This window comes from Hirsutella rhossiliensis (genome assembly GCF_020360975.1).
Source record: "Hirsutella rhossiliensis strain HR02 chromosome Unknown scaffold00010, whole genome shotgun sequence".
NCBI classification, from domain to species: Eukaryota; Fungi; Ascomycota; class Sordariomycetes; order Hypocreales; family Ophiocordycipitaceae; genus Hirsutella; species Hirsutella rhossiliensis.
This window is the reverse complement of record NW_025408676.1, coordinates 2,187,126-2,199,381: the sequence shown is the minus strand read 5'-3', so window position 1 is coordinate 2,199,381 and position 12,256 is coordinate 2,187,126. Positions and strand designations below refer to the sequence as shown.

The window sequence follows — 12,256 nt, the reverse complement described above, 5'->3', positions numbered from 1 at the left end:
AGGCCCAAGGGAGCCTACGGGCAGAAAACATAGAAAGAGAGAATTGTACATATTAGGTTGGGGTTGCCTCGAGCTAGTGGCGGTGGCAAATCCGATCAAAGAATCCTGCCTCCGTTACTAGCCCGAGGAACCGGTCAAATCCCTTCCTAGTGCCTGGTTGATAGCCTTGCCCGCCGTGGGGCTAGCCTTAGGCGGTGTCGAGTACTTACCTTCGGCCAGTAGAGGGGGTGTGTCGTGGTTTTTCCCCCCCGCAGGAGCATTCGATCCGGGCCTCTTCGTGGTTAAACCTCTCGTGGTAGTCGGCGAAGTCCCCGTGCCCGCTCCTCGCAGCGAGCAGGTGATGGAGGTGCTGTCGTTTGGTGTGCAGCCGGGGGCACCGAGCGAGGCCTTGAGCCCTAGGCTCTTGTAGCTGCTCAGGGCCCCGCGGCCCACCAGTCCTGGAAGTCGCGCCTGGCCGCAGCCTTGGCCTGTCTCTTGATGTTCGCGTACGTCGGCGGCCTGTCCGGCCGAGGCCCGGCAGCCCTCCTTTGCTAGCTGGTCGGCCCGCTCGTTGCCGGCGATCCCCGTATGGCCGGGGCACCAGCGCGTCCTGACGTCTCCGTGCCGAGCCGCGGCCTCAGCGAACTTCTCCGCCGCCGCTTGCGACGAGATCGATGGGCTGCCTCGTATGGCTCTTATAGCCGCAGAGTTATCAAGGCAGACGACTATCCGGCACTGCTGGTCCGGGGTCCTGGGGGACCACGTGAGTGCCGCTCGAAGCCCCTCGAGGGCGCCTTCCACCTCTGCGTCGTAGACCTCAGCGAGTAGGACCCGACCGCTGCCATAGGTCACTTCGCTAGGGCCTAGCCACACTGAGTACCCATACCCGCAGGCGCCGTCTTCGCTCTGCGAGCCGTCAGTGTAGACGATGAGGGTATCTTCAGGGCATACCCGGAGCCACGAGTTGAAGTCTCTCGCCGCCTGCGTTTTGTCTACGCCCCTGTCGGGTCGGGCTGAGGGGTGCTGGGGAGAAGTCGGGGCCTCGAGCATGGGCCGTCATTTGGTGAAGACGCAGGAGTCTCGAGGCGTGCTGCTTCTGGGCCGCGCGAGGCCCGCATACCGTGCCTCTTCATTAGCTCCCGGCCAGGCGTTGGGAGGATGCTCATACGGGGTGTCAAGGGTGCCGCTCATCTAGGGAGCGTAGACGGACCGCGGCGCGTCTCTGAGCGTCTGCGAGGAGCAGCGTGGCAGGGGGGATCCCGGTCTCTCGGTGGAGGGCCACAATGGGCATGGTACACCAGACGGGCGCGATGGCGCGCATCGCGACGTTTAAGGTCAGCTGGATCCTATTCTTCAGGTAGGTGATCCGCGACGGAACTAAGCGGGCAGTCCCCCACACAGGCCGAAGCGCCCCCGGGTACCATACATGGGCGCCGTATAAAAGGATCGGGAGGACGCAGGCCGTGACCGCATGCCGTGTCGACCGGGGAGGGATTCCGCGCCGGGTGTTTGAGAGGTTCTGGAGGAACCCTGCGGCCGTCATCGCCTTCGCGGCCCACTTCTCCACATGCGTGCGGAATGAGAGCTTTCTGTCGTACCAGACGCCGAGCCAGCGCAGGTCCTGCTGTGGCTCCTTTCTACGGACCCGTGCCAGACCGACGGCAGGTCCCCTTTGTATCTCGGTCTCGTGAAGTGGATGACTTCTGTCTTGCCCGGGTCGAACACTACGCCATTATCGGCTCCCCACTGGATGAGCTCACCCGCGGCGCGCGTGGCCCGGGCAGTAAAGGCGTGGTGCGAGTCCTACGAGTGACAATAAAGTGGGGCGTGGCACGGTAGGGGGTGAAGTACGTTACCCAAAGGGGGGTGGGGCATGGTACCTAATATTTGTCGCCCTCGTCCATAGCCTGCAGTTGCATGGCGGCTGTCGACGCTGCCGGCACAAACGCCTACGCATGCTTGACGTTCATCTTCGAAGACGAACAGTTGCCTCGCCGTCCGTGGTGAAGCCATTCTCAGTCGTTTCAAACACATGGCCGCGGCCAGCCTTTGGCGGCTGCTCTGGCGATGTGCTCTTTGAAGCGAAGCGCTTTGTCCATGATGACTCCCAACAGCTTCACGTTGTTCTTCGGCTTGACATCGTTTCCTTTGATGATGAGAGGCAGGTCGCTGTTGCGCTCCGTGATGCGTGTGAAGTGGATGACGGATGTCTTCTCTGCTTCAAAAGTGGCGCCGCTGCGCTTCTCCCAATCAAGCGCATCATCAATAATCGACCGAATACCATCTCTGTTTGACTCTGCCGTTGGCCCCGTGACCCAGGCAGAGTAATCGTCCACGAAGGCGATAGAGCCACCGTTGTTACTGATCCGTCTTTGCACCAGGTCTGCGTTGAAGAAAAGAAAAGCCACTGGCGACAGAGGGGATCCCTGGGGTAGGCCGGCCTGCGGCAGGGGTTGTTGCTCGGAAGTGTGCCCGTTGACAACCACCGACGCGGTCCGTCCCGAGCAGAATGCGTCGATCCACTTGACCAGACGACTCGGGATGCCTCGGGCTTTCATCCTTTCGAGCATTCGCTCTTTACACACTCCGTTGTATGCGCCTTTGACGTCAAAGCTGATGAGGCTGAGCACTCTGCCCGTTCTCCATGCCTTGTAGATCCGTTCTTGCAGGAGCACGAGTGCTTGGTCTGCGGACCTGCGCTTCCGTGCACCAAAGTGGTTCGCGGGCAAAAGCCCTTGGGTCTCGACTGCATAGCTGATACGTTCCGCCACGACTGACTCCAGAATCTTGCCAAGCGTCGACAGGAGAGAAATCGGTCGCCACGCCTTGGCCATGGTGTAGTCTCCTTTATCTGGTTTCCTCAGAGGGATGATCTTGGCCGTTCGCCATTGATGAGGCACGACGCCCTCTCGGAGCGATGAGCTGAAGAGCGTCCACACCCGGTGCTTCACCACGTGCCAGAGCTTCTTCCATACGATCGCAGGAAGGCCGTCCTCACCAGGCGCTTTCCAGGGCTTCGCGGCCATCACCTTCTCCTCGATCTCTTGCAAGGTGAGGTCTGGCATGGCCACGGCTTCTCTTTGCGGACGTTCACCCTCCGGCCCGATCCTTATTTATTTGGTTTGATGGTGCGAGCTCGCGAGTTCCAAATAAATATGGGGCGTGGCACGGGTACATAATAACGGACCTTCCCCAATAGCTCGTCCTGGCCCCAAAGTACCTTTCGTCTGCGCTAAAGCCTGCGCCTCTGGCAAGTGCTGCCTATGCCACAAATTTCGCGCCAAGCAATTCTCCGACATCTCCACGGGCGAGGTAACCGCTCCACCCCCCCTCCATTCAGTAAAACAACAACTCGTGGACTCGTGTGCGCATAGGCCGGCATCCTCCAGCAAGCCTTGACAGAGGCGCCGCATCTATTCCATATCCCTTTGCCACGAGACCTCGACGACGCCATTGTCCGACAAGGCAAGAAGAGGCTTGCAGCCCCGACGGCGTCTCGAGTACGGAAGCAGCCGCGAAAACACAAACAAGCTCCGTCGCCATCGCCGTCGTCGTCGCCGTCATCATCGCCAGCAGCCAACGGTCCGTTGCCCGACCCGTCTCGAGAACAGCTGCTTGTCAAGGCACGCAACAACTCACCACCTCGACTGTCCCCTGCCGCCGCCGACCTGGTCAAGACGTATTCGCCGCACAGCGCAACCAGCGTGTTTGGAAACGGCCACGAGCTCGACATTGGCCAGGTGGGTGGCTGCTCTACCGGCGGCGCCGTTGTCAGTGTCTTCCTGGCCATTGAGAGGGGCAACACGAGCATGAGATCCAGCAGCTGTTTCGACGCATTTGCTGATACGCCTTCGCCCAGCTGTACCACAAGGGCCAGTCGGTCGATCCCATCGTGCGCGAAATCGAGAATGCGTTGCCATTTGTCAATGGCACTAGGCACAAGGTCTATCACATCCTCCGCATCGGCTCCAGATGGGCCGCCATTCTCCACCACTTTGGCCCCGTCGTCAACCGCGCCCCCGCGCAGCTCACCGGCCTTTCTCTGCCTGCTGCGATCCGCATCCAAGTGAGTGCAGCCAACGCCATGGCTACATGTAGCTCCCCTGCTTATCCGCCTGTAGCTGGGAGAGCGTCGACTAAGGACTACCTAGCTGCCCTCACAAGCCTCTCCGTCAGCTCAGACATGTGCCACAAGATTGCAGACTTCACCCCCTTGATTAACAACATCCTGAATAAAATCACATGTACAGCCCCTGGCCGTAGCCACGGTTCCTCGCTTAGTACTAATCGTCATTAGTGGAGTCCGCCTTCATCAACGAGACACATAGGCTCATGCCACATTCGGCACCTTTTCCTAGTACCATGACACTGCCTCGAAGCAGCCCAAGCAAACCAAGCACCCTTGAGCCGCGCATCGTCTCTCCGTCTCGCCTCGGACAATATTCCTATCGACGTGTTGCTTCGCGGAGCCAGGCCGCGAAAAAGATGGACTGCTCAAGGCGAAATCGAGCACGTAGGCGCAGTTGCCTCGGGTCTTGCCCCGGACTTGGCCAGTCTGCTTTCAGACGGCTCAAGACTAGGCAATGCCTTTGAGGTGCTCGAGTCCTCGTCAGTCGTCTCGAGAAAGCATGACGACACCTACACTTTGACCAAAGACATTTCCGACTCGGTCCGTGAAAAGCTGCCAGCAGACCTTGTCGTTTGGCCCGCTTGGCTCTCGCCCCAGCCCTGGCAGAATCATCTTGCGAGTCTTTCCCACCTCTGTGGAATCTACCAGCCAAGTAACTGTAATCTCTAATACTACCAGGGCTGCTTCGGACAGTCGATGCATTAGAGTGAGACTCTTGGATGGGTCGTTCGCTGCACGGGAGGCGAGGGAGCCAGTGCCCTGAAGAGCCGCCGGCTTTGTTGGGTTGCTGGAAGCGGCGTGCCCAATACAACATGAGGCTGGCTGCTGTGCTCTCCGAACAAGCTTCTAGCTACGGAAGATGGTTGTTGTAGTGTCTCTGGCGGCGTTGGACGAGTTCCCGACCTATCCTTTGCAGGCGATAGGCCGGCATCTTCGTCCGTTCTCTTCGAAGAGAGAGCCACTTGACGTAGGAGCGGTGGCGAGGCTCCTTAACCTCAGGATCGCGCCTCTGGACCTAGCGTACTTCAATTCGTCAGTATTGAACCTCCAAAGTGGGAGACTGACCTGACAGGAGAAGTGCGCTGGTCGCGACAGCTCAGGCAGTTCCTAGTTGCCCTAGCCGAGCTCCTGTTGCTGACGAAATCAACTGCCGGCCTCCTCGCCACAGCGGGCACAGACAATAGGCACCATCATCGTAAAAGCCTTTGGGCAGACGTAGGACTCATGGTAAATGACAGTAAGAACATCAAGATGAGGAGTGTTGGTGAAAGGGGTAAGTATGATCCAGGGTATTGCGAGCTACCGAATTCCGGCCCACTTTTTGAGGACCATCATCCAGTTAGGAAGAAGAAAGAACAGTCTGCAGACTTCCCTTCTTACCTGGTTTCAAGCTGTATTACCTAGAGAGACCTAGAGACCTCAACTCGTTCGGACCTTCTTCTCGACACTTTCACCAGTGCGAGCCGGATGTCTCCAAACCGGAGACGCAGGATGGATGTGGGGCGAGCTCCAGCGGGTGCAAGAAGAAGGAGAAAGAGAACAGCAAGGATCCGAAGTTCCTCAAGCCTGACCGATTTTTGTCGTGCTAACTGTCGTTTCGATTTGCTCCTTGAGATCTTCGATCGTCATGCATCGATTCGCTCGCCTCTGGTCGCTGAAGTCATGTTTTTTGGAGAGGTCTCGGAGAACCTTCAATTTACATCAACTACTGTACGCTCAGCACCTGTGCCAACAGTGCTGACCCTGTAACACTATGCTGGTATTGACCGTACTCACGGTATATTACGTGGTTGTACTGTGGGTTTTTGTCCAGTACGAGCTGGAATTGCAAAACTATACCGGTACCTCCACGTACTAAACCAGCGGCACGCTATGCCTCGTATCTTGCGATCGGACCAGGGTAATGAGACATCCCTCTTATGCGGGATACATTATTTCTGCCTTCTTCTGACAATGTGCCAATATGTCCGCACGCCCGTCAGTCGCCTCGCCACGGTATGCGCACTCCAAAATTTTCGGCGACCCGCATCGCTGACACGACGCATCCCTCCAGCAGCACCATGCCGTCCCAGCACCAAGAGCCAGCCAGCCATACGTTGTCTTCGCCATTCACCCAGCCGGATAGCTGCTACCTTGGGCTTCGTCTTGTGCGTCTTGCCGGAATACCTTATCCAAGCCCATGATGCTCTGCACTGCGGCTCTGCTTGCGGTGGTGCGCAAGGTTCTGGTGAAGCTTGCAGTCCGTAACACCGCCTTCGAGTCCGTCGCCGGGCAAGCATGTGCTGACCAGCGCTCCTCCAGGCATGGCGTGGAGAGCCTGCGTTCTCGAAGCGTCCCCGTCGAACTGCGTGCGGACCGTAATGACTTGGGCCGGCCAGGCTTCGCCGCAATGATGCGAGCACCCTGCCACTGAGTCTTGTCCGCTCGCGATGGACAGGGCCCCCGGCTCGGAGCTAAGGATATAGCTCTCGACACGCTTCGTCGGCATCTCGTGTAGCGTCGACGCCAGTGGCCAAAAGACCCTGGCCGCGACGTCGGGGGACACGGCCAGGACCACGCGGTCAAAGTGCTGCTCTCGCGAAGAAGAGAGCATAAGTGGGCATAAAAGTGGATAAAGGGACTTTTCGTAGGTAGATTCTCAGATGATCTGATAGTCGGTGATGTGCATGTGTTTTTTTTTCTGTCCAGTTGCCCTGTATCCGTCTAGCCCTCCCCTTTTATATCCCTCTGTGCCTTCCCTATGTTCATATCCCGTGTTCAGGTATAATATACATTCTATCAGGAAGAGGGCACTCCTTGCCTCTCACTGAAGGCCGCGTAAGCCATCTACGTCAGCACATTCAGCTCGATCTCCTGATCAATAGCTTTCCAAGCTATTAGGTCGATAGTTCAATCTCTTGAGGTCCCCGAGCCAGTAAAGATATACCGGACTCCTTGGAGGATCCTGATCGAATAGGAGATCCTCCGGACCCTCAGTGGTCTAGGAAGAAGAAACAATAGTCTGCAGACTTCCTTCTTACCTGGTTTCAAGCTGTATTACCTAGAGAGACCTAGGGACCTCAACTCGTTCGGACCTTCTTCTCGACACACCCTTAGCTATGAGCCGTCCCAACGGGTCAAAGCTACAGCCAAGGGTTATAGGTCCTCAACGAGGTTACCGTGTAGTCGTGGCCAGGAGACCTCCCTAATATTCCTATGCGGTCAAGGGCTCTCTCCTAACCGTCCTACTAGAATCCGGTCTCGTAGGTCTTCCATCCGGGTCTCAAGCCGAAGCCTGGTTTTTAAGTCAACTATTCCAATAATCTCTTGGAATTTCTGTAGTTTCTGACGAGGGAGTGCCTTGGTTAGGCCGTCTGCTTTCATCTGTGCCGTTGGAACCCAACGGACTTGAATTCTTCCTTCTTGAGTCTCTTGGCGTAACCAATGCTGATGGATATCAACATGTCGTAGTCTCGTTGATAGCTTCGCGTTCGTTTCTGCAAGCAGTCTTATCGTCTGACTATTATCACATTCTAGCTGCAAAGGGTCCGGAATTTGAAGGTATAGGGCCCTAAGCATCCGGCTAAGAAAAATAGCTTCTTTTGCTGCCTCTGAAATAGCCAGCAATTCGGCTTCGGTGCTAGAAGTAGTGACTGTTGCTTGTTTCGAAGCTCTCCACGCAATAGGTCCACCGAATAGGGTCATAATATAACCCTGTGAGCTCTTTCTGTCAAGAGAATTATCGGCAAAGGAAGAATCACTAGAGCAAATAAAGATATCGGCTCTCTTGTCGGTTGATCCTCCTAGGCGAATTCCAAAGGAACGGGTATTATAGAGGTAAAGAATAACCCGGTCTGCTGCCTTCTGGTGTGATTCGTTGGGGTTCTGGTTATGTCTAGCTAGCCGAGAGACCGCAAAGGCGATATCTGGTCTCGTCGAAATAGCTGCAAAGAGGATAGATCCTACCTTCTGTAGGTACCTATGAATTTCCTGTTCGCTTGCTCGGCTAGTAGAAGGGAGTAGCTCTTCTGTTGTCATTGGTGTGTCTGGAAGCTTTGAGGAAAGTCGGTCCGGTCCTAATAGCTTGTGGGCTATTTTCTCGATATAGGCATCTTGCGTCAGCCAAATCGTCTTCTTAGTCCGGTCCCGAAGGATGTGTATGCCTAGGAACCAGGGGCTCCCCAAGCAATGTCATTTTATATCGTTCTTGCAGTCCTCGCATAGCCTCCATAGCTATTCCTTGGTCTTCTTTCTTATAGGCCCAGACAATATCGTCAACGTAGAAGAAGACAATGACTGCCCCCTTCTTCATCACACAAGGTTCTTGTGGGACCTTTTCGAATCCTAATTCCTCTAGGGATCGGGTAAGGTGCTGTTGCCAAAGCAAAGGGGATCGTCGTAGACCGTATAGGGCTTTCCGGAGCAAAAGAATTCTGCCTGGTTTGCTAAACCCGGGAGGCATCCTCATAAAGACTACCTCCTCGAGTGGACAGTTAACGAAGGCGTTTACTGCATCCATTTGATCAAGTTCGAGGTCGAATTCTGCTGCAATAGCCATGAGTGCCCGGAAAGACATCCCTGCTAGGGTCGTTGCTCGAGTCGGTAGATCCCCTTTCCTGCTGGTTGCCGCAGACCACAAGGCGGGCTTTGCACTTTAGAAGGAACCCATGCTTATTCGTTTTATAGGTAAAGACCCATTTGCAGTATAGAATTTGCTTGCCCGCAGCCTTCTTCCAAGGAACTTCGATAAAGGACCCCATCTCCTCGTGAGAGGCTAAGTGGTCCTTTGAGCTTGAACAAATTCCTCTTAAAAGGGTGCTTTTCTAGCTGCTTGGTGTTTTCTGGTGGGTCTGGTAGGTCCTTCTTGTGTACCTTGGTCCTTGGTTTTGGCTTGAATAGTCGTCCAGCAATAAAGGCTCCGTGTACCCCGTCCTCTATAGGAGTAGGATAAAAGTCATTAAATCGGTCCAAAGTCGGCAGTGGTTTGAGTTCCGGATCTACCCCTATCATCTGATCAGACGATTCCTTGGTAGACGATGTAGAAAGAGGTCTGTTTGACTCGTCGATTGATAAAAAGGAAGCTTTCCAGGAGTTGTCAAACCGCCCCACCCCTTAGGGTAGCAACCGGAAGAGAGACCAAGAATCCTGCCTCAGGATCTTCTTCTGTCAGTGGAGGTGTTATAAGAGAAGCTTCTTCAAGCTCCCTAGCCCTCTTATAGTCTTCTTCGTTATCGGTAAGGTCGGTCTGTTCCTCTTCTTCTTCCTCCGAGTCTTCGTCGAACACGCTCTCAAGCTCCGATTCTTCGTCAAGGATTTCCTGGTTGATTTTCTGGTCCTCCGGTATCTCAACGCGTTGAATTAGGTCATTGATGCTAGGAAGCAGCGTCGGCTGCTCGAATTTCCCATCAAAATAGGTAAATTCATCGAAAATAACATCCCTTGTCGAAATGACCTTTCTTCGTTGTGGAATCCAGATTCGGAAGATATTCGTTGAATTATATCCAACCAGGTATCCTATATGTGACCGTGGATCAAGCTTCTGCCTCTTTTTCTTGCCTAGCTGTGCGTTAGAAGTCATGGCATAGGCTCTGCAGCCGTACGCCTTGAGCTGGGCATGCTGTTGAGGTTGATCCTTCTTCGTAAAGAGCTCAAGAGGTGTTTTCCAGTCTTCCGACGAATTCGAAATCGAGTTCGTAGTCCTAGGGGCTCGGGGTTCGATTCCGTAGATAGCAGGATGCTTCCACGGTCTCTTTCCATAGGTCGTGAGGAAGGCCTGCTGCAATCCTCATCTTGCGAGCCCTTTCAATAACAATTCCACCGGACCGCTCTGCCCCTCCGTTCTGGGCTTGTGTATTCGAGGCTGATTTTTCTGCTGAAATTCCTCTCTTTCGTAGCCACTTCTTAATCTTATTAGTGAATAGCTCTCCGTCAGACCGTACGATTTTCACCGTGTAGTCAAAACGAAGCTTCATCCAGCTAACGAAATCTCGAAGTGCGGCTAGGTGATGCTTTGAATGATAGGTCTTAAGGAAATAGGGGAAAACCATGCCCGAATATGCGTCTGTGATAAACATCACACGGACATAGCCCTCGAAATCAGGGGTAAGCTCGGTCCAGTCGATCCAAATCTCTTGGCAGGGCTCTTGACGTTCGTCTCGAATAGGGGTTCTTCGAGAAACCTGTCTTATTGCCCTCCCTTGAGCGCAGTGCTGGCATTCATGGGTCCTCGGACCTCGAATATGCACTCCTTTTCGTAGTCCTAGCTTTAGTAAAGCTAGGGTCCCGGGTGACCTAGTCGGGCGTGCCAAAGGCTAGCTTCTGCTGACGCTGTCGGTCTTGGGTCCCGGAGCCTCTTCTTCTCGGCTTAGAGGCTTGAAAGCCGCTTCTTCGATATCCTCCTTCTGAATAGGCTGGAAATCGAGAACAAACTGGCGATATTTCCGAAATAAAATACAAATCGGTCTCTTGTCTCGGTAGACTAGCCGTGTTGGCTCTGTGAAGGTATCCCAGTAGATTCCTTCGTCTCGAAGAGCCTGGAAAGATACCAGGCTTGCTGAAAATCTCGGGCAATAAGCAACGGTTTTTAACCGTAAAGACCGTAATGACCCGCCTAGGGCCGTGACCGTAACGTTGACTCTGCCATAACCTTCGATCCGGACTTCTGAATCCCTGTGACTAGGTATTCGTTTCTTGCTTTTCTAAAAGACCGGAATTTCGATAGGTTATTGCAAATATGTAAAGAAGCTGCTGAGTCTAGCAGAGTCGACTTTCGAAGAGGGTAGTCGTTAGAGGCGGTCGTTTGGCTAGCCTTAAAGACAAAGGCAGGGTTTGCGTGCCCAACGATTCTTCCGACTATCCGATTCTTCGGTAGTTGCTATGCCTCCTTCTCATGACGGATTTTTTCCACCTTCTTTCTCAAATCTGGGTCATTTTCAAGGGCCTTTGCACCCTTTCTTCTATTCGAGGATTCGAATCACACCACGAGGGCGTTTATCTTCGAAGAGAGCCCAGCAGTCAGAAAGAACATGACTTATCCGTCCACACGCAGGGCATCGGTTTTTATCGGTTTTATCGGTTTTCTGTGTTTTTGGTTGTGTCAGGTTTCTTCCTTTTCTTCTTTTTCGGTCTTTCTTCAGAAGGGTCGTTTTCATCAGTTTCTTTATCAGCTAGAAAGCCGGCACCTCTCTTGATTCCTCCTTTCTGCTGGTGCGGCTGTTGCTCTGCAATTTCTCTGATTTTTCTAGCAACAAGCTGAAAGGTCCAGTGAGTCGAAGAAGGTGGTACTGCTGCCAAAGTAGGCGTGCTTCCGATAGAGTCTGGTCGAAGAGCTTGATAGACCCTATATTGAGCAGTTGCTGCTTCTTCATCGATTCTTCGGCTGTCTTCGTAGAAGATAGTGGCGTATCCATCGCTAAGAGGTCGGATGACGCTAGCTATATCTCGTAGCCACTGGCCTGTTAGTGCCTCAGTTAGGAAGTAAAGGTCAGCTTCTTCTATAATCTCTTCCCACTTAGTCAGCCAGTCTAATATGTTAGTCTTAGTACTAGTACGAAGGTGACTCGAATACTGCTTCCCAATTCGGTCAGTCATAAAGCCGCGTGAAGGAGCAGTCGATGCTTCTAGCTTCTGCAGCCACTGTCTAAGCGTATCCCTTCTCGAAGGGAGGTTAGTTTAGCAGTGCTAATAGACCCGTAATAGCTGTCCTGGCTGCCGTGATTAGCTTAGTCTCGTAAAGGTATTCCTTACGCCTGCCCTCATATTCATGAAGTGCCGCCGAGTAAGCTCTTTGCTGTTCGCTGGTTAGATTAACAAACTGTCGAACGCCTTGTGCAAAGTCGTCAAAAGTCGGGCGCTCAGGTAGCTCCATAGCTTCAGAGCCATCTTGAAAGATCAGCTTGTGGATAAGCTTATCCACTCGTGCTCGGAGCTCCTTGACCCAACGGTCCCAGTCCTGGGGTTCAGTTAGAATTGTCCGCTTCGTCGGCGCCATAGCCGAGGTCTTCGACATCTTCAACTGCCGTAGAGGGGCCGAAAAGGTGGCGAAGATAAGCCGAGGTGGTGTGAAGCGCGGGGAAGAGGGTTCTTTCTCAAGGTTGCAATTTTGCCACCGGAAGTTACAGAAACAGGTCGATCGAATAGGAGATCCTCCGGACCCCTCAGTGGTCTAGG

At 53.9% G+C, this 12,256-nt stretch overlaps 4 protein-coding genes across 4 annotated transcripts; all 4 read right to left on the bottom strand.

Annotated features, from left to right (window-relative positions):
- Positions 1-117: 117 nt before the first annotated feature.
- HRG_08614 (RNase H domain-containing protein) lies at positions 118-1,029 on the bottom strand (the record flags this gene model as incomplete). Its single annotated transcript, XM_044867085.1, has 1 exon — positions 118-1,029. The coding sequence occupies one exon, from the start codon at positions 1,027-1,029 to the stop codon at positions 118-120; it is 912 nt and encodes a 303-aa protein (XP_044717972.1).
- A 974-nt stretch (positions 1,030-2,003) lies between these two features.
- On the bottom strand, positions 2,004-3,044 carry HRG_08613 (reverse transcriptase (RNA-dependent DNA polymerase) domain-containing protein; the record flags this gene model as incomplete). Its single annotated transcript, XM_044867084.1, has 4 exons — positions 2,004-2,194; positions 2,261-2,275; positions 2,342-2,852; positions 2,919-3,044. 4 exons carry the CDS (start codon positions 3,042-3,044, stop codon positions 2,004-2,006), a joined length of 843 nt encoding a protein of 280 aa, XP_044717971.1.
- Positions 3,045-6,275: 3,231 nt separating this feature from the next.
- On the bottom strand, positions 6,276-6,701 carry HRG_08612 (uncharacterized protein; the record flags this gene model as incomplete). Its single annotated transcript, XM_044867083.1, has 1 exon — positions 6,276-6,701. One exon carries the CDS (start codon positions 6,699-6,701, stop codon positions 6,276-6,278), a length of 426 nt encoding a protein of 141 aa, XP_044717970.1.
- A 2,481-nt stretch (positions 6,702-9,182) lies between these two features.
- HRG_08611 (Integrase, catalytic core) lies at positions 9,183-12,095 on the bottom strand (the record flags this gene model as incomplete). The annotated part of the gene is made up of 3 exons (XM_044867082.1): positions 9,183-9,863; positions 10,027-10,255; positions 11,902-12,095. 3 exons carry the CDS (start codon positions 12,093-12,095, stop codon positions 9,183-9,185), a joined length of 1,104 nt encoding a protein of 367 aa, XP_044717969.1.
- Positions 12,096-12,256: the final 161 nt, after the last annotated feature.